Genomic DNA, 18,713 nt, shown 5'->3' on the forward strand with positions numbered 1-18,713 from the left:
GACTTTTCCACCATCCAGTGGGCTGTAGCAACTTCTCCAGTGAGGGCTGAACCCCAGCCTTGGGGAGGGAACCTTCCAGCTTTATACTTCCTTAGCACTCTCCCTCAGCTGAGGGTTTCATTCGATATTTACAGTTGCTCCCCTATCATTGCATAATAATTCTTTATGTTAAATTTCCCATTTAAATTACTGTCTGGTTTCTGTCTCCTCATTGGACCCAGATTGACAGAGATGTGAATGTGCATGTGTGCAGTTTTTATTTGAAGGCAAAGAGGTGAATTTTTGACTGCATCTATTCAGTGAACACAGCAATAAGCCAAAAGAAACAATGCAAGTCAAAGTTATTATCAGCACCAGCTGGGGCTATGGCCCTGAACCCAGACCCAGAAATATGATGGTCTACATCTGGGAATGGCAAACTACAGATCTGTCCTGCCACCTCTTTTTGTATGGCCTGTGAACTAAGTATAGTTTTTACATTTTAAATGGTTGAAAAGAATGAAAAGAATAATATTTTGTGATACATTTGTGTTCATAAATAAAGTTATATTTGTAACACAGCCACACATTTGTTAGTATTGCCTATAGTTGCTTTCATCCTACTTACAGGGATTGAGTTAAGTAATTGTGATGGAGACCATATGGCTCACAAACCCAAAATACTATCTGACCTTGAGCAGAAAAAGTTTGCCAATCCCCAATCTAGACTGAACCTTGAGAACACTTTAGCAAACAAAAGGCCAAATGAACAGCCGATTTAACTCCCAGCTCTGGCATTCATGACCCCCCCTTTTTTTGTTTTTAGAAATTGACAAGCTGATTCTGAAATTTATGCGGAATTGCAAGGGATTCAGAGCAGCCAAAACAATCTTGAAAAAGAAAAACAAAGTTGGAGGACTCATTTTTTTGTTATTTCAAAACTTAGTACAAAGCAATGGTACTGACTTAAAGATAGACATAGAGATCAATGGAATAGAATTGAGAGGTCAGAAATAAAACCATGTGTCTACGGTCAACTGATTTTCCATTGAAGACCATTCAATCGGGGGAAGAATAGTCTTTTCAACAAATGGTGCTGGGACTATTGTATATCTACCTACAAAAGAATAAAGCTTGACCCCTACCTTATGCCATGTACAAAAATTAGCTAAAAATGTATTAAAGATCTAAATGTAAGTACTAAAACTATTAGAAGAAAACATAGGGCCAAATCTTCATGATCTTGGATTTGCCAAAGGATTTTTAGATATGGCAACAAAAGCATGAGCAACAAAAGAAAAAAAAAAGATAAATTAGACTTCATCAAAATTAAAAACTCTTGTGCAGGACACTATCAAGAAAGTGAAAAGACAACCCACAGAATGAGAGGAAATGTTTATAAATCTTATATCTGATAAGGGGCTTGTATCTAGAATACATAAAGAGCTCTTATAACTTAGTAATAAAAGACAAATAACCCAAGGATGATATACAAATGGCCAGTAAGTAAATGAAAAGATGCTCAACATCGTTAGTCACCAGGGAAATGCAAATCAAAACAACAATGCGATAGATACCACTTTACACACAGTAGGATGGCTGAATCCAAAAGTCACATAATAACAAGTGTTGGGGAAGATGTGGAGAAATCAGAACACTCCTTACACTGCTGGTAGGAATGTAAAATGGTGCAGCCACTTTGGAAAACAGTCTGGCAGTTCCTCAAACAGTTAAACAGAGTTACCATATGACCCAGCAATTTCACTTCTAGGTATATACCCAAGAGAAATGAAAGCATGTGTCCACATGAAAACTTGCACACAAATGTTTACAGTAGCATTAATCATGATAGCCAAGAGGTGGAAACAACCCAAATATCCATCAACTGATGACAGGATAAACAAAAATGGTCTAACCATACAATGAAATATGATTCAGCCATAAAAAGAAATGAAGTACTGATACATGCCACAATATGGGTGAACCTTGAAAACATTATGCTAGTGAAAGAAGGCAGTCTCAAAAGACCACGTAAGATATGATTCCCTTTGTAAGACATGTCCAGAATTGAGCCAGCCCTGATGGTCTAGTGGTTAAAGTTCGGTGCGTTGTGTTTTGGCAGCCTGGGTTTGGTTCCCGGGTGCAGAATCAGACCACTCATCTGTCAGCTGTGCTGTGGTGGCGGCTCACGTAGAAGAACTGGAAGGACACACAGCTAGAATATACAGCTATGCACTGGGGCTTTGGGGAGGAAAAAAAAAAGAAAGAGAGGAAGATTGGCAACAGATATTAGGGCGAATCTCTCCCAGGAAAAAAAAAAAAAGAAATGTCCAGAATGTCTTTCACTTCATTGAGGTCTTTGCTCACATGCCGCTCCTCAAAGAGGCTTTCTCTGATCATTCTAGCCAAAATTGCAACCCATCACTTTCAGTCCTTCTAGTCTACTTTGTTTTTTTTTCATATCCCTTCCACGGTACTTTGTATACTTATTCTTTTGGTTTATTGTCTTTCTTTCTCACTAGAACATAAGCTCCTTCAGGGAAGGGACATTGTATCCCAGTAACAGTATTAGTAGGTGCTAAATAAATATTTTTAAAATGAATGCATGAATGATATGTTATGAGGTGGCTTGGTGGCAAAGGGACAGCTGAGGAGCCAGATGGAACTATATTCCTGTTCTGCCTCTACCACCTTGGGCAAGATAATTCATCTCTGAGCCTCCATCTCTTCATCTGACAGCACATACATCTTAGGGATGGTGTGAGGATTACAAAGCCCTGAGGTGGAAGCTTTTCTTGCTGGGTCTGAGGAATAGCAAAGAGATTAGTGTGACTGCAGGATGGTGAATGAGGGGAACAGTGAAGGAGATGAGGTTAGAGAGGGATGCAGGGCTGGATTTTATTCCACATGTGCTGGGAAGTTATTGGGAAGTGGAGAGCAGGGCAATGACATCATCTGGTATAATTCTAGTACATTATAGAAGGAGCCGTCTGGCTGCTGTGAGAGCAAGAGACCAGGTAGGGGCTCGTTAAATGATCCAAGATAGAAATGATGGTGGCTAGGACTAGCGTGGTAGCAGTGGAGCAGGGGACAACACTCAGATTCAAGACATTTTGAAGGTAAGGTCTGTAGGATTCGCTGACAGATTGATTATGGGATGGGAGAGAAAGAAATCAAGCATGTTTCCAAGTTTGTCCTTTTCCTTTTTGTTTTTTAACTTGAGAAACTTCTGAGATGGGGAACACTGGTAAGAAGTGGTTTTGGGAAGACGAGTGAATAGAATCAAGGATTCAGTTTTCAACATGTTAAATTTAGTATACCTATTAGACATCCATGCCAAGCACGTGGCTGGATATAAAAGGCCAAGAGTTAAATGAAGAGACCAGGTTTAGAGGAATAAATATGAAATTCCTGAGCATTTCAGTATTATTCAAAAGTCATAGGACTGGACAGGATGGATTGACTCATTCATTCATTCAAATATTAATTGAGCCTTTGGTTTGTGCTAAGCAGTGTTCTAGACACTATAGCAATGAAGGATACACAAACGAAAATCCATAGTCTGGGAACTTCCATTCTAATGGGGAGGGATTATAAACTAATGAGCAAAAATCTGTAGTACGTTAGGGATCGATGTTAAGGAGAAAAAGCAGAGATTGGTGGGAAGGTTGCAGTTTTAAACAGGATGGCCAGGGAAGTCCTCAGGGTGAAAATGTTATTTGCGCTCCGGTCTTGAAGGTGAGGGCATGAGCCGTGCACATACCTGGACGACTAGCATTCCAGGCAGAGGCAAGCAAATGCAAAGGCACTGAGGCAGGAGCACGCGAGCAAGTTCACGGAAAGGCAGGGGAGTGGCTGTAGAGGAGAGAGCCCGGGGAGAGTGGGAGATGAGAGGACCGAGAGTAGTGGGCCGGGGCGCGGGGGACGAGGGTGAGGAAGAGCAGCTCGTGTAAGGACTGAAACTAGGAAGGCGTCCGAGCCTCTCGGAGTTCAGTTAGACGTTAGCGTCGTCCCAAGCCCCGCCCCGCTTTGGGCTCCAGCTCCGCGTTTTGGCCGGAACTCAAGAGCGGGGAGCCGGGACCGGAAGCAGCTTTCCACCCGACCAGGTTTTACCGGCAGCCGCGTTTCCGGTAGCGGCGGCGGGAAGCTGCTACTGGCAGGCAGTTAGGCCTCTGTGGAGGCGAATCCGGCGGGAATCGGAGCCATCAGAACCGCCACCATGGTAAGGAGGCGCAGGCGCGCGGGAGCTTCCGAGTCTTTTGTGGAGTGGGGACCGCGACTGGTCGGGGAGCAGGCCGTGGGTTGGCCGCTCATGGCGGTGAAGGCCCGGGCCGCGGCCGCTCGGTCCCGGTTGGGAAGAGCCGGACCTTGGCCGTTCGGCGGGGTGGGGGAGGGGAAGGCAGGAACTGAGGGGCCGCGGCCGGGGTCGCTAGGTGGGGGCGAGGGTGGAAGCGCGGCTCCTCGCCGCTGGAGCCGCAGTGCTTGCAGTCCTGGAGGCACTGAGAAAACTTTTGCAGAGTCGATGTGTGTCCGCGGTTTGGGAGCAGGCGCTGGAGCGCGGGAGACTGGGGAGGACCCGGCGAGAGGCTGAGACTGGTGCAGGGGGAGGGCCGAGGAGGAGGTGCGGAAGGAGTTGGAAGGGCTTGTGGCCCCGACTCAGCGTCTTCTTGGGTTTAGTAGATGGGGAGGAGGAACGGGGGGTGAATGAGAAAGTTTGGAGGAAGAGTTCGGCTCGTTTGTTCACAGCGATGTGTGTTGGAGTGTGTCTGACTTTAGGCCCTAGAGCTACGCAGTGAAATGTTCCTGCCTTCACTGAGTTCACTTTCGAGTTGGGGACACGGATGATGTAATTCGGAGTAGTAGTTCAGCATTAAGTCGAAGTAACGGCGGGGCGGGGTGAGAATGCCTTCTAGAGTAGAGGATTCCTGAGCAGTCACAAAAGATCGTCCGGCGTTTTCCCGGTGGGAGTGGGAGGGAATAGTAGAGATCCGCAGGAGTGCAGGGGCGAAGCAGGAAGGGGAGCGCTGTTGGAAGCTCCCGGAGCGGGCAGGGGAGGAAGAGGTGGAAGAGGAGATGGGAGGAATTGGCAGGAGCCTGGTTCCTAAAGGCTTTAAATGCTATTTGAGACTGTTGGTGATGGGGCATGCCGTCGAAGGATGTTAACCAGCAACGTGACATGAACTAAGTTGTGTTTGGGAAGATCACCCTGTTCTGGGTCTGTTAGGTACTGGGTCAGCTGTAGGCAGGGAAACCTGGTAGGATATTGTTGGGGAATCAGTGGAAGAAGAGTAGGCTCTGGATTCAGGCTGGCTAGATTACAACGCAGCTTCCTGGCTGTGAGGCAGGGCAAACTGCTCAACTCCCAGCCTCAGTGGCCTGTCTGTAAAATAGGAATAATAATGGATCTGATTTTGAGGAATAAATGAGATGTATAACGCTTATCACAGTGCCTGACACAGTGAGCACCTAGTGAGAGTTAGCTGTCACAAGGGAGATGGACCAATAAATGTTGCCATAAAGGTTTAGATCTGTGTGGTTAGAAGCTGTGATTACAAGCCGGTTAAAGTGGTCATCTAAGGGAGGCTGAGCCACATAACCTGGGTCTCCAGGATGGCAGCAGTCAAGGTTCTGATCCTCACATTTGTGGGTCCAGAAAACCTGTTCTTGTCCAAGCTCACAGAGATGAACAGCAGGCACAGTGCCTGGTACATGGAAGGCACTTGGATGAGTTATGACTGGCCCACAGCAGTCAGACTGGTGGGAGGCTGATACACAGGTCAAATGCTGGGTCATTTATTTCTAGAGAGGACTATAACTGTCCAGGGCTCTTGACAGCTCGCGTTGTGATGTCTGTATCGTCTCTCTACTTCAGCAAAGCAAAGCTACACTGGAAGCCAGGCTGTAAAGCAGAAAAGGTTGGGTTAATTAAGAAGTATGAGAAGTTTTATGTTCTTAAAGACCATTATGTGTTCAAACTGATTAGCACCCTGACCACCAGAAAGTTTTCCTCTCCCAAAGGTAGTCTTGAAGGCGTACTAACAGATTCTTGGTTTGGGGATTCCATTCTCACTTCCAAGCTGGCTGGCTCCTTTCTGCTAACAGCTTCTCACTGATTGGATTTTTAGTGCCGGTCCTGTTCCAGCTCTTTTACTCGGTCTTTTTAATAGGTTGTGGGTGTTCCACAGCACCGGAGTCACACCCAGCATCTGCACAACGGCAGGTGGCTAATCTCTGATACGAGTGGGTTTGACTAGTTTGGAGACACCCTGCCTTCTCACCCCTGAAACTGTCACAACACAGACAAAGGCAATTGTAATATGAGAAAGATGACTTTAAGGGAAGGGGGAATAACAGAGGTCAGGACCGAAAACAGGGTGACATGGGAGAATTGCCCAGGAAAGGGCTGTGGCTGGAAGACAGAGATGAGAATCTATTGGGAAAGACAGATGTAGAAAAGAAGTTCACAGCAGACGTTATTAGGAAGGACCAGGGGTGTGTGGGCCGAAAGAGCTGAGTCTCATTCCTTCTGATTTCTCCTTGCAGACTGTGGGCAAGAGCAGCAAGATGCTGCAGCACATCGACTACAGGATGAGGTGCATCCTGCAAGACGGCCGCATCTTCATTGGCACCTTCAAGGCTTTTGACAAACATATGAATTTGATCCTCTGTGACTGTGATGAATTCAGGAAGATCAAGTGAGGAGTGGGCTGTGGGGGGTGGACATAGGTTGCGGGAGTGGATTGGGTGGGTGGATTGAGTGACAGGTGGTGATGTAGCTAGCTGGGTCCTCTCGGCTTGCTCTCCTGTTTTAGAGGGCAGATTTAAATGGGGACATTGGCCACTGTGAAGTCTTGCTTAGCTCAGGCAGCGTTGCTCTCTAGCCCTGTTGGAGTACAGGTTGTCCGGAGGGCTGCTAGGCTTTTTGTTTCTCTGACTTTGTGCCCCTGGGTACTGGGGTAAAGGGCTCTCCTGTTCTCCCCACAGGTGTGTAAGGGGGGAGAGCTTGATTTTCTGGCCTCATTGCCTATTTGTAAAGCTGTAGCCTAAAGGGCTCTCCCAATGCAGCCTGGTCTGAAACTGCTTTAAGAAGCCTCTGACCCTCTTCAGGGTAAGTGCTCAGCTCCCCTTGTGGGTTTGGGGCCATTGATTTTTGTTGGCATTTATACAAATAATTGGAGATATTTTCTACTTTCTTACAATCCCATAAGTTATTGGATAACTCCCTTAGGACTCACAGATCTTAAGCTTCTAACCCATTAAAAGATGTGGTCTAGCTTTTCATCCTATTTTACATTCAAGGCATCTTGAGGCCTAAAGAGGATATGTGACTTCCATGATCATCCAACTCTCTTGCCACATGCAGTTTCTTTATTATGTAGTCAGTGGCTGTGAATCCCTTTGAGGCTATTGTTTTCTTTGTTGCACGAGGTGAGGAAGTACAGGACAGAAAATGTGGGTAGGGATGGCTGAGTGCCAGGTACACATTGGAGAGGGTCCAACGGATCAGTGGAGAACTATTCCAAGTGGTTCTCTTCTGTTCTTTTAAATGAAACTAACTATTCTAATTAAAGAATGTTTATTAGAAAAATTTAAAAAAATAGATAACAGTATATGAGAAAAAATTAAAATACCCAGAAGGTTTTTTTTTAATCATGAAAGGGCAGTACATGCTTTTATTAAAAAGTAGGAAAATATAGATAAGCGAAAAAAAGGAAAAATGTCCACCCATAGAAAACTACTGTTGATTTAACATAAAATATCATTAAAATGAAACCTGTAAGTTATTTTTTTAAATCAGGGTACTTTGTTTCTCCTTTATTTTTAGGGTATTGGCTTTGGCTTTCTCTTCCTTTCCCCTGTTTTGTTGCAGTTATTTTTTCCAGTTTATGTTTGTATTTTGTTCATCCCTTTCTGGTTGTTGCTGTTTGGAGGTTTCTGTTTTTGTGCTTTGAGGACAGAGGTGTAATTTCAGTGGAGTTAACTCTTTTTTCTTTATGGCTTCTATTTTTGATGTGAGGTAGGGATGGGATCCTAGGCCTGTGGGGTGAATTGGTACTAGATGGCTACCACCTGTCAGTGGGGTGAGTGGAGTTCATTTCACTCGAGGAATTGTTTAGCTGCCTCCTAACACTGGCGAGGCCTTAAGCTGAAGGGAGGGAACAGGGTAATGGCAAAGAAGAGTTGACTGAGGAAAGGCCTTCATGATGGCTACAGAATAACGTGTGAGCCAGGGCTGGGCTTTCTTGACTCTTGTCCTGTCTCTTGGTCGGTGCATTGTCGTCCTCTTGGCATGGGAGACCACCACCTAAAGGATTACGAATTCAGCCTGTGAAGACTGTGCAGAGGAGCTGTCTTAGGGAAAGTTGATGTACCATTTGTCAGGACATACAGTGTGAAACAAATCTTGGAGGGCCCCTAGGCAGGTGAACATGAACTTTACCCATTTTCTAATGCTTGCTTTTTTGTTTCTTCTAAACCTATCTTTAGGCCAAAGAACTCAAAACAAGCAGAAAGAGAAGAGAAGCGAGTCCTTGGTCTGGTGCTACTTCGAGGGGAGAACCTGGTTTCAATGACAGTAGAGGGACCTCCTCCCAAAGACGTAAGTCAGAGCAGAGTGCCACTGCTAGGCCAGAAAACCTTGTGGAAGGGGGGCCCTGCCATGAGCCAGGCTCTGTGTTAGGTTCTCTGCATTCCATTGCAGTACTCACAGCGACCCTCTGATTTTTGTCCCCCTTTTGCAGATAATAAACAGAATCTTAAAGAGGTTACCCTGCAAGTAAGAAGTGGAGATAGAGAACTAGAATTTGGAGGTTCCGAACTTTAAAGCCCTCCCCTTTCCTTAGTTGATGTGCATAGTAAGTCGGGAGAAGAGGTAGCTAAGGCCATTTGGATCAGTTCCTACTATGATGACAATCAAGCTGGACCATAAAAAGTTGTAACTCCAAACAAAAATCTCTATTTTATACAGTTATAGAATAATAGTTAACATTTATTGAGCATCTTCTGTGTGCCAAGCATTTCAGTATTTTTTAAAGGTATGCTTTTCGGTGAGGAAGATTGGTTCTCAGCTAACATCTGTTGCCAATCTTCCTCTTTTTTTTTTCTGCCCAAAGCCCCAGTGCGTACTTGTATATCCTAGTTATAAGACATCCTAGTTCTTCTATGTGGGATGCTGCCACAGCATGGCTTGATGAGCAATGTGTAGGTCTGTGCCCAGGATCTGAACTGGTGAACCCCAGGCTGCTGAAGTGGAGTGTGTGAACTTAACCAGTTGGCCACAGGGCTGGCCCCTGTAACAATCTTTTGCAATAAATTATTGCCACTTTATAGATAAAACAAACTGGTGTCTAGTAACTTGGCCAAGGTATCATACTAGGAAGTGATGAAACTGGCAGTTGATCCCAGATGTTCCTTCCATAAACACCAACCTACATTTAGAAATCAAAGAGACTCTAGAGAACCTAACCAAATTTTTCTCTTTTTCATTTTAAGACATGGTTCATCAAAGGACTAATCCTCTTACCTTGTTTTTATTTTTATCCACATATATGTCTGTTATTTGGTACTTAACACATATTTTGTTCTGCCTTTTCACTTAACGTTGTAAACATTTTTCCAGTTGCTGTATACTTTTTAAGGCATGTTAATGACTTAAAGATATTCTCCAGTGAGTACAGAATGGTTTATCCTAGTCATTTCCCTTTTGTGGACTCTTACGTTGAAGTTTTTTCCATTTATAAAATGTCTGCACGGGATCTTACCATATTTTTGGGGTCAAAGCATGTGTACATATTCATAACTCTTAGTATCTATTTCCAGTAGAATTTGCTACTCTGATGTAGCCCATTGTAAACCTTCATGACCACAGTCAGTTTTGTCATAACTCCATCATCTGCAGGTGAGGAAACAGTCCTAGTCATGGGATTACTTGCCCATTGTCACCCACCAGGTGAGAATCAGCTAGGACTGGACCTCGTGTCTCTAATGCCAGGTCAAGGGCTCTTGTTTACTGCCCCTTTCTGAATGGAGCCCTAGCCCTTTGTTGGCTTAATTTTCACAGGAGTGCATACAGGTTGAGTTGTGGTGTGATTCTCTTGACTTACTCTTTTTCTATCCTGCTGTAGAGGTGACAGCTAGGCACATAATCTTGGATGATGGAGGATTGGTGTTAACACATATGGGTGGGTAGTGTTTATAAGCTATTTTCATGCATTGTAAATCTGAAGGGCACTCTTGGCAATGGTATTCCAAAGTGTACTTTTGATCCTATAGGCCACAAACATTTGAGCATGTTTCTTTATTTTTCAGACTGGCATTGCCCGAGTGCCACTTGCTGGAGCTGCTGGGGGCCCAGGGATCGGCAGAGCTGCTGGCAGAGGAATCCCAGCTGGTGTTCCCATGCCCCAGGCTCCTGCAGGACTTGCTGGGCCAGTCCGTGGGGTTGGTGGGCCATCCCAACAGGTGAGGAGTTGGAGAAAGGCACCACCTTCTGGTGGTTAAAATAAAGGATAGCATGAGGGTCCTCAGTTTGGGAAGAGCCCAGAATGACCAACCTATGACTGTCAGGCTATCAGTTTTCACTGTGCTTTGTATGTGGTCTCAGAATCAAGCGAAAAGGAAAACTTCCCATTGTAAATTATGTTGATGCTGTTAACGAGATGCATAAAAGGTATTTTAGCCAACTGTATTGGAGCAAAATATTTCCATGACAACATTTGAAATGTACTCTCTCCCAGCCTGTTATCAGTCATGTTTGAAAATGCAGGTACCTTCTCTAACTTGAATTGGGCATCCTTAACTCAGGCCTAGAAGGTGGGAATTGGGCATTCGAGCTTGATGTTCTCTGACAGATGGTTTTAGACAGGAAATCTGATGCCTTGAGTTGTAGCTTAGGGGATTTGGTATCTACTATTTCTTAAGCAAGTTGGGCAGGAGAGTGGGATACTGCATTGTACTGTATTCTGTCTAACTCCTTTCCTGTGTACTCTTAGGTGATGACCCCACAAGGAAGAGGCACTGTTGCAGCCGCTGCAGCTGCTGCCACAGCCAGTATTGCAGGGGCCCCAACCCAGTATCCACCCGGCCGTGGGGGTCCTCCCCCACCTATGGGCCGAGGGGCACCCCCTCCAGGTGAGGAGCCCCTGAGGAGACCATTGCTAATTGATAGAAGATGCCTGAGCTGGATTTGTGATGAGACATAACCTTGACTGAAACTGATGATGAGTTTGTGTAATTAAGCAGGATTACTCTGAGATCCGGCCTGGCTGACTGACCAGGGAACTAGCTGGACAAGAGCCATTGGGAGCTCCACCTCTTTGGCTCAAGTCCCAGTTTTCCAGGAAAGACTGGGAGGGTGGCATGGTCCATCTGTCTCAGAACTTGATATGTTTCCTGCTTCCTTTTCAAGATAGATGCTTGAGCTCTATTCTTGGGACTTTTCTCTTGCAGGCATGATGGGCCCACCTCCTGGTATGAGGCCCCCTATGGGTCCCCCAATGGGGATCCCCCCTGGGCGAGGAACTCCAATGGGCATGCCCCCTCCGGGGATGCGGCCCCCTCCCCCTGGGATGCGAGGTAAGTGGCTGCAGCAGTGGTTTTGACTTCGTTAGAGCCATCTTGGGATGGGAGATGGAGGGAAAATTGGATTTTGACCATAGTCTCTGGGCTTTCAGGCCTTAAGCCTATGGAAATAAACTATTAGAGGACAGCTTTGTCCAGACAGGAAAGAGGGAACAAGCATTTCTTAAATTGACCTTACTTCCCTCTTAGAGCAGTTAGAACAGCCCCGTACCGAGGGTATTCTCAGCGTCCAAGGCATTGTTCTCAGGGCACTGCGAAGTGATGCATTCTGAGGGTCCCCAGCAGAGGTCATGGATTGTCTGTGGCCCTTTGGTTTGATAGTATCTAGTGATTAAGAGGGGCATCTGGTCTTTGCTATGCTATTTATTATGAATATCTATTTAACTCCAGTTTGAGGAATGCTGACATAGATTAGCCCTTTTATTTTATAGTTAAGGAAACAGGCCCAGAGAGAGCTCAGTGTCCTGACTTCCACACCAGTGTTCTTCCCACCAAGCCCTAGCGGCTTCTAAGATAACCCACAGCCACACTGGGTGACCCCTGTGTCTCTAGTTCAGGTTTTCTGTTATGGGTTTAAAAGCATAGGAACCCACTTGGCCCCCAGAGAAGTCCCCACTTAGCACATATGCCCTGTATATCCCTCTGATCGTTTGGTGACTGCGGGGTGTGGGAGGCTGGGGCGGGGCTGGGGATTTGAGTTGCAGATCAGGCACTGACTAAACTTCTTACTCTTACTTCAGGCCTTCTTTGACCCTTGGCCACAGAGTTATGGAAGTAGCTCCACAGAGGCGTGGGCCCGATACCCCAGGGCCACGTTACCACAGACCTGTTTGTTTGTTATGCCGTTGTTCGCCGAGTCTCACGGGATTATCTGGTTTCCCTTACAGGCCCCCCTCCCCCGGGAATGCGCCCACCAAGGCCCTAGACTCATCTTGGCCCTCCTCAGCTCCCTGCCTGTTTCCCGTAAGGCTGTACATAGTCCTTTTATTTCCTTGTGGCCTGTGAAACTAGTTTATAATAAACTCTTAAGAGAATATTATAAATGTACCTGGTGTGTCTGTTTATTTTTGGAAGTCTTTGATAAATTGGATGCTTAACAGAATTGAAAAAGGTTGCCTTGAAAAAATTAGCCCTGATCTTAGCTGCTTCCCTTACAAAATATTTTAGCACACATTTGCAGAGATGCATAACCTTATATACCAAGAGAATTACAAAACTGAACTATAATGGGACATTTTCACCTATCAAACTGGCAAACATCGGTTTGTGAAATAAACACACTTTTGGGTGGGGGTTGTGAATTGGTGTATCCTCTTTGGAAAGCACACGTCTAGATAGCTTCTTAAATGAACTTTAGATTATCATGTTCATTTTTGTACAATACAGTATGAAACAAATACTAAAAATGAGAACCAATCCCACTGGGAGAGGGACAATTTTGGTGTGACTTTCTCCCAGTGTCACACACATACATATAAGCTAATTGAACTTTTGAGCTGTGGGATTGTCATGACTGTCCACCCAGAGTCTGTGCTGTCACTGAGCAGTGCTCTAGTACTTAGCACATCAAGTTTCAAGGGTGCAGAAATAAGAGGCGGACGCTGTTCTTAAGTTACTACCTGAGGGGAAGACAATTTTAAATGCAAAGGAAGCTTTAATGAAATTAGACTAGTAGTGTGCTATGAGGGTGTTCTCCAGGACTGTAAAGCTGGCTCAGCGTAAGAGCAATGGAATATACCACGTTAATAGAACAGAAGAAAAAAGCCACATGATCATCTCAATAGATAGAGGAAAAGCATTTGACAAAATGCCAACACCCTTTCATGATAAAAATATTCAGCAAATTAGGAGTAGAAGGGAACTTTCTGAACATGATAAAGGGATTTATGAAAAATCCACAGCTAACATTCTCAATAGTGAAAGGCTAAAAACTGTCCTTAAGATGGGGAACAAGACAAGGGTACCACTTTGACCACTACTGTGCAACATTGTACTGGAAATTCTACCCAGAGCAATTAGGCGAGAAAAGGTAAAAGGCATCTAAATCGGGAAGAAGTCAAACTTCACAAATATGGTCCTATGTATAGCAAATCCTGAATAATCCATAGGAGCTACTAGAGCTGAGAAATGAATTCAGCAAAGTTGCAGGGTAGAAGATCACACACTAATCAGTTGTATTTCTATACACCAGCAACAAACGAGGAAATTTTAAAACCTCCATAGCATCCAAAAGAATAAAATACCCAGGAATCAGTTTAACCAAGTAGGTGAAAGATTTAAACACTGAAAACTACAAACATCCTAGATAAATGGAAAGACGTCTCATGTTGATAGATTGGGAGATCTACTATTAAGATGATAATGTTCCCCAAAGTGATCTGTAGATTGAATGCAATCTCTATCAAAATGCCAATTGTTTTTGTTTTTGTTTTTTTGGCAGAAATGGAGAAACTGATCTTCAAGTTCACATGAAGGGGCTCCGAATAGCAAAAACAATCTTGACAAAACAAAGTTGGCTGCGTCACACTTTCTGATTTCAGAACTTAGTGCAAAGCTTCAGTAACCAAAAGTGGCATAAAGGTAGACAAGTAGAATAGAATTGAGAATCCGGAAATAAGCCCTTGCATATATGGCCAATTGAGTTTTGACAAGAGTGTGAAGACCATTTACTGGGAAAAAAATAGTCTCTTCAACAAATGGTGTTGGGACAACTGGATAACAACATGCAGAAGAATGAAGTTGGACCCCCTGCATCACTCCATGCATCCCTCATTAAGTCAAAATAGATCGACACTCTAAACGTAAGAGCTAAAACTGTAAAACTGCTAGAAGATAACAGGTAAATCTTCATGACATTGGATTTGGTGACAGATTCCTAGATTTGACACCAAAAGCACAAGCAACAAAAGAAAAAATAAATTGGAGCTCACCAAAATAAAAAACGTGCATCGGGGCTGGCCCAGTGGTGCAGCGGTTAAGTGCGCATGTTCCCCTTTGGCGGCCCAGGGTCCGCATGGCATGCCATGGTGTGGTAGGTGTCTCACATAGAAAGTAGAGGAAGATGGGTAGGGATGTTAGCTCAGGGCCAGTCTTCCTCAGCGAAAAGAGGATTGGCAGCAGTTAGCTTAGGGCTAATCTTCCTAAAAAAAAAAACCCAAAAGCGTGTGCATCAAAGGATATTGTCAAAAATGTGAAAAGGCAGCCTACAGAATGGGAGAAAATATTTGCAAATCATATATCTGATTTGGGTTTAACTTCCACATTATGTAAAGAACTTTCACAACTCAACAGTAAGAAGATAAGCAGCCCAATTAAAAGGAAAGGAACAGACGTTTCTTCAAAGAAGATACGTAAATGGACAACAAGCACATGAAAAGCTGTTCAATATCATTGGTTATTTAAAAAATGCAAATTAAAGTCACAATGAGATACCATTTCATACCCCCTAGGATGACTAATGGGGCAACAAAAAAGAAACTAACAACCGTTGGTTAGGATGTGGAGAAGTAACCCCCACGCATTGCTGGTGAGAATGTAAAATGGTGCAGCCGCTATGGTAAACAGTTTAGCAGTTCCTCAAACGTTAAACATAGAATTACCATGTGATCCAGCAATTCCACTCCTGGATAACATACCTAAGAGAAGTGAAAATACTTGTCTATACCGACACTTGCACACGAATGTTTGTAGCAGCATTATTCATCATAGCCAAAAGGTGGAAACAACCCAGTCTCCATCAGTGGATGAATGGATAAACAAACTGTGGGATGTACAGCCAATGGAATATGATTTAGCCATAAAAGGAAAGAAGTATTGATACATGCTACCACTTGGATGAACCTCAAAAATACTGTGCTAAGTGAAAGAAGCCAGAAACAAATGGTCACATATTATATGAAATATCCAGAGTAGGTAAACCCATAGAGACAAGATGCAGATTAGAGGTTACCAGGAGCTGGGGATGGGGATGCGGGAGATGGAGAGTGATTCCTTAATGGGACAGGGAGCTTTTATGTGGTGATGAAAACGTTTTGACACTGGAGACAGCTAGTAGTTGCACAACATTGTGAATACACTAAATGCTAATGAGTTCTAACAGTCAAGTTAAATTGTATGGTTTGTGAATTTGACCTCAATTTAAAAAGAAAGTTTCTTCACTGAAAGAGTTTACCAAGGCTTTTCTTTGTGAGCAGCATAGTCCCAGCGGAGGAAAAGGCTGAGGAGTTAGGACATCAGCAGGGAGATGAGCTTGGCAGCAGCTTTCGGCAGAAGAGCCAATGGTTGACTCAGACAGTGTCACAGGAACCTATGCTCTGAGTAGCACCAACTGCAAAGCAGGGCTGAGGCAACCCTCTGGCTAGCCTCCCATCTACCTGCCGAGTGTGACCGCAAAGGGTTTTGTACTCCTAGCCTGAGCTGAAAGGCAGGGACTCTTATCACAGACAACAAGCATACTGAGTGAAGGAAAAACTGGTCACGCCTTACCTAGTGGTTAGCAAAGTAAAAATCCTGGATGCTCAAAAGTATTCTTAAAAAAATTTTTTTTTGTTTTATTGAGGTCATAATGGTTTATAACACTGAAATTTCAGGTGTACATTATTATGTATCACCTTCTGTATAGACTGCATTGTACTCACCACCAATAGTCTAAATTTTATCGGTCACCGTATATATGTGCCCTTTTACCCCTTTTGCCCACCTCCCAACTCCATTCCCCTCTGGTACCCACAAATCTGTTCTCTTTGTCCATGTGTTTGTTTATTTTCCACATATGAGTGAAATCATGGGGTGTTTGTCTTTCTCTGCATCTTATTGAGATGATCATGAGATTTTTATTCTTCGTTTTGTTATGTGGTGTATCACATTGATCGATTTGCGGATGTTGGACCATTCCTGTGTCCCTGGTATAAATCCCACTTGATCATGGTGTATAATCTTTTTAATGTATTGCTGTATTTGGTTTGCCAAAATTTTGTTGACAATTTTTGCATCTACGTTCATCAGCGATATTGGCTTGTAATTTTTCTTCTTTGTGCTGTTCTTGTCTGGTTTTGGTATCAGGGTGATGTTGTCTTTATAGAATGAGTTAGGAGAGCATTCTGTTGTCTCCAGTTTTTTGGAATAGTGTGAGAAGGAGACGTATTAAATATTTTTTGAATGTTTGCTAGAATTCTTCAGAGAAGCCATCTGGTCTTGGACTTTTAGTTTTTGGAGGTTTTTGATTACTGTTTCAGTTTCTTTACTTGTGATTTGTCTATTCAGATTCTCTATTTTTTCCTGATTCAGTTTTGGGAGGTTGTATAGTCTAAGCATTTATCCATTTCTTCTAGATTGTCTAATTTTTTGGCGTATAGTTTTTCATCATTTTCTCTTAGAATCCTTTGTATTTCTGTGGTATTCATTGTAATTTCTCCTCATTTCTAACTTTATTTATTTGAGTCTCCTCTCTTTTTTTCTTAGTGAGTCTGGCTAGGGGTTTGTCAATTTTCTTTATCTTCTCAAAGAACCAGCTCTTTGTTTCATTGATCCTTTCTACTGGTTTTTGTTGTTGTTGTTGTTGTTGTTTCTATTTCATTTATTTCTGCTATAATTTTTATTATTTTCCTCCTTCTGCTGCCTTTGGGCTTTGTTTGTTCTTCTTTTTCTAGTTCTATTAGGTGTAGTTTAAGATTACTTATTTGGGATTTTTCTTGGTTGTTGAGGTGGGCCTGTATTGCTATGAATTTCCCTCTTAGGACCCCTGTTGCTGTATCCCACAAGAGTTGGTATGATGTGCTTTCATTTTTATTTGTCTCCAGATTTTTTTAATTTTTCCTTTGATTTCTTCACTATCTGTTTGTTGTTCAGTAGCATTTTGTTTAGTCTCCACGTATTTGTGACTTTCCCAGCTTTTTTCTTGTAGTTGATTTCTAGTCATAGCATTATGGTCAGAAAAGGTGCTTGATATAATTTCAAACTTATTAAATTTATTGAGGCTTGCCTTGTTTCCCAATATGTGGTCTATCTTTGAGACTGTTCTATGTGCACTTGAGAAGAATGTGTATTCTCCTGTTTTTAGATGGAGTGTTCTGTATATATCTATTAAGTCCATCTGGTCTAGTTTTTTCATTTAATTCCACTATTTCCTTCTTGGCTTTCTGTCTGGATGATCTATCCATTGATGTAAGTGGGGTGTTGAGGTCCCCTACTATTATTGTGTTGCTGTTAATTTCTCCCTTTAGATCTGTTAATAGTTCCTTTATGTACTTTGGTGCTCCTGTGTTAGGAGCATATATATTCATAAGTGTCATGTCCTCTTGGTGCAGTGTCCCTTTTATCATTGTATACTGCTCCTCTTTGTCTCTTATTGCCTTTTTAATCTTGAAATCTGCTTTGTCTGATATACGTGTGGCAACGCTTGCTTTCTTTTGTTTGCCATTGGCTTGGAGTATCGTCTTCCATCCCCTCACTCTGAACCTGGGTGTGTCTTTAGAGCTGAGATGTGTTTCCTGGAGGCAGCATATTGTTGGGTCTTGTTTTTTAATCCATCCAGCTACTCTGTATCTTTTGATTGGAAAATTCAGTCCATTTATATTTAGAGAGATTATTGAGATATGAGAGCTTAATACTGCCATTTTACCTCTTGTCTTCCAGTTGTTCTATATTTCCCTAGTTTCTTGTCCCATGTATTTCTGACTGCCATTCCAGTTTGGTGATTTTCTATAATGGTTTTCTTTTTATTTATCATTGTGTCTGACGTTTTGTTTAGTGGTTACCATGAGGTTTGTATAAAAGACCTTGTAGATGTGACAGTCCATTTTCTGATAGCGTCTTATCTCCTTAGCCTAAACAGGTTCCATCCCTTTCCTCTTCCCCCTCTAAGCTATTGTTGTCACAACTTATTCCATTTTGTTTTGTGAATTTGTGTTAAAAATGAAGTGTTTATAGTTATTTTTGATGCTTTTCTTCCCTTTACCTTTAATGTTGTAATTGTTTCCTAAACTGTTTTAATAGAGAGTTGCAATTTTCTGAATTTGCCTGTCTATTTATCTCCTTGCTCAAGTCTTTGTAAACCTTTTCTTTTTTTTTTTTTTTTCAAGTATGAGGGCCTTCTTGCTCATTTCTTCTGGGGGGAGGGGGTCTTGTAGTGATGAACTCTCTCAGCTTTTGTTTAT

The 18,713-nt window shown here is 43.1% G+C and overlaps 1 protein-coding gene across 6 annotated transcripts in view; it reads left to right on the plus strand.

The window, feature by feature from the left end:
* SNRPB (small nuclear ribonucleoprotein polypeptides B and B1) overlaps window positions 1–12,606 on the plus strand; it is a 35,204-nt gene extending 22,598 nt beyond the window's left edge. For 3 of the 6 annotated variants that reach the window (XM_070485671.1, XM_070485670.1, XM_070485669.1), the window contains exons 4-9: window positions 6,523–6,674; window positions 8,467–8,578; window positions 10,288–10,440; window positions 10,971–11,109; window positions 11,428–11,553; window positions 12,300–12,606. In XM_070485671.1, the coding sequence (XP_070341772.1) occupies window positions 6,544–6,674; window positions 8,467–8,578; window positions 10,288–10,440; window positions 10,971–11,109; window positions 11,428–11,553; window positions 12,300–12,310 (672 nt within the window). In that variant the 5' untranslated portion in view covers window positions 6,523–6,543 and the 3' untranslated portion in view covers window positions 12,311–12,606. Of the gene's footprint in view, window positions 1–3,896; window positions 4,202–6,522; window positions 6,675–8,466; window positions 8,579–10,287; window positions 10,441–10,970; window positions 11,110–11,427; window positions 11,554–12,299 lie in introns of those variants that run through there. The other 3 variants (XM_014828567.3, XM_014828559.3, XM_070485668.1) reach the window with 3 other exon arrangements.
* Window positions 12,607–18,713: the final 6,107 nt, after the last annotated feature.

This window comes from Equus asinus, chromosome 15, assembly GCF_041296235.1.
Source record: "Equus asinus isolate D_3611 breed Donkey chromosome 15, EquAss-T2T_v2, whole genome shotgun sequence".
Classification (NCBI taxonomy): Eukaryota; Metazoa; Chordata; class Mammalia; order Perissodactyla; family Equidae; genus Equus; species Equus asinus.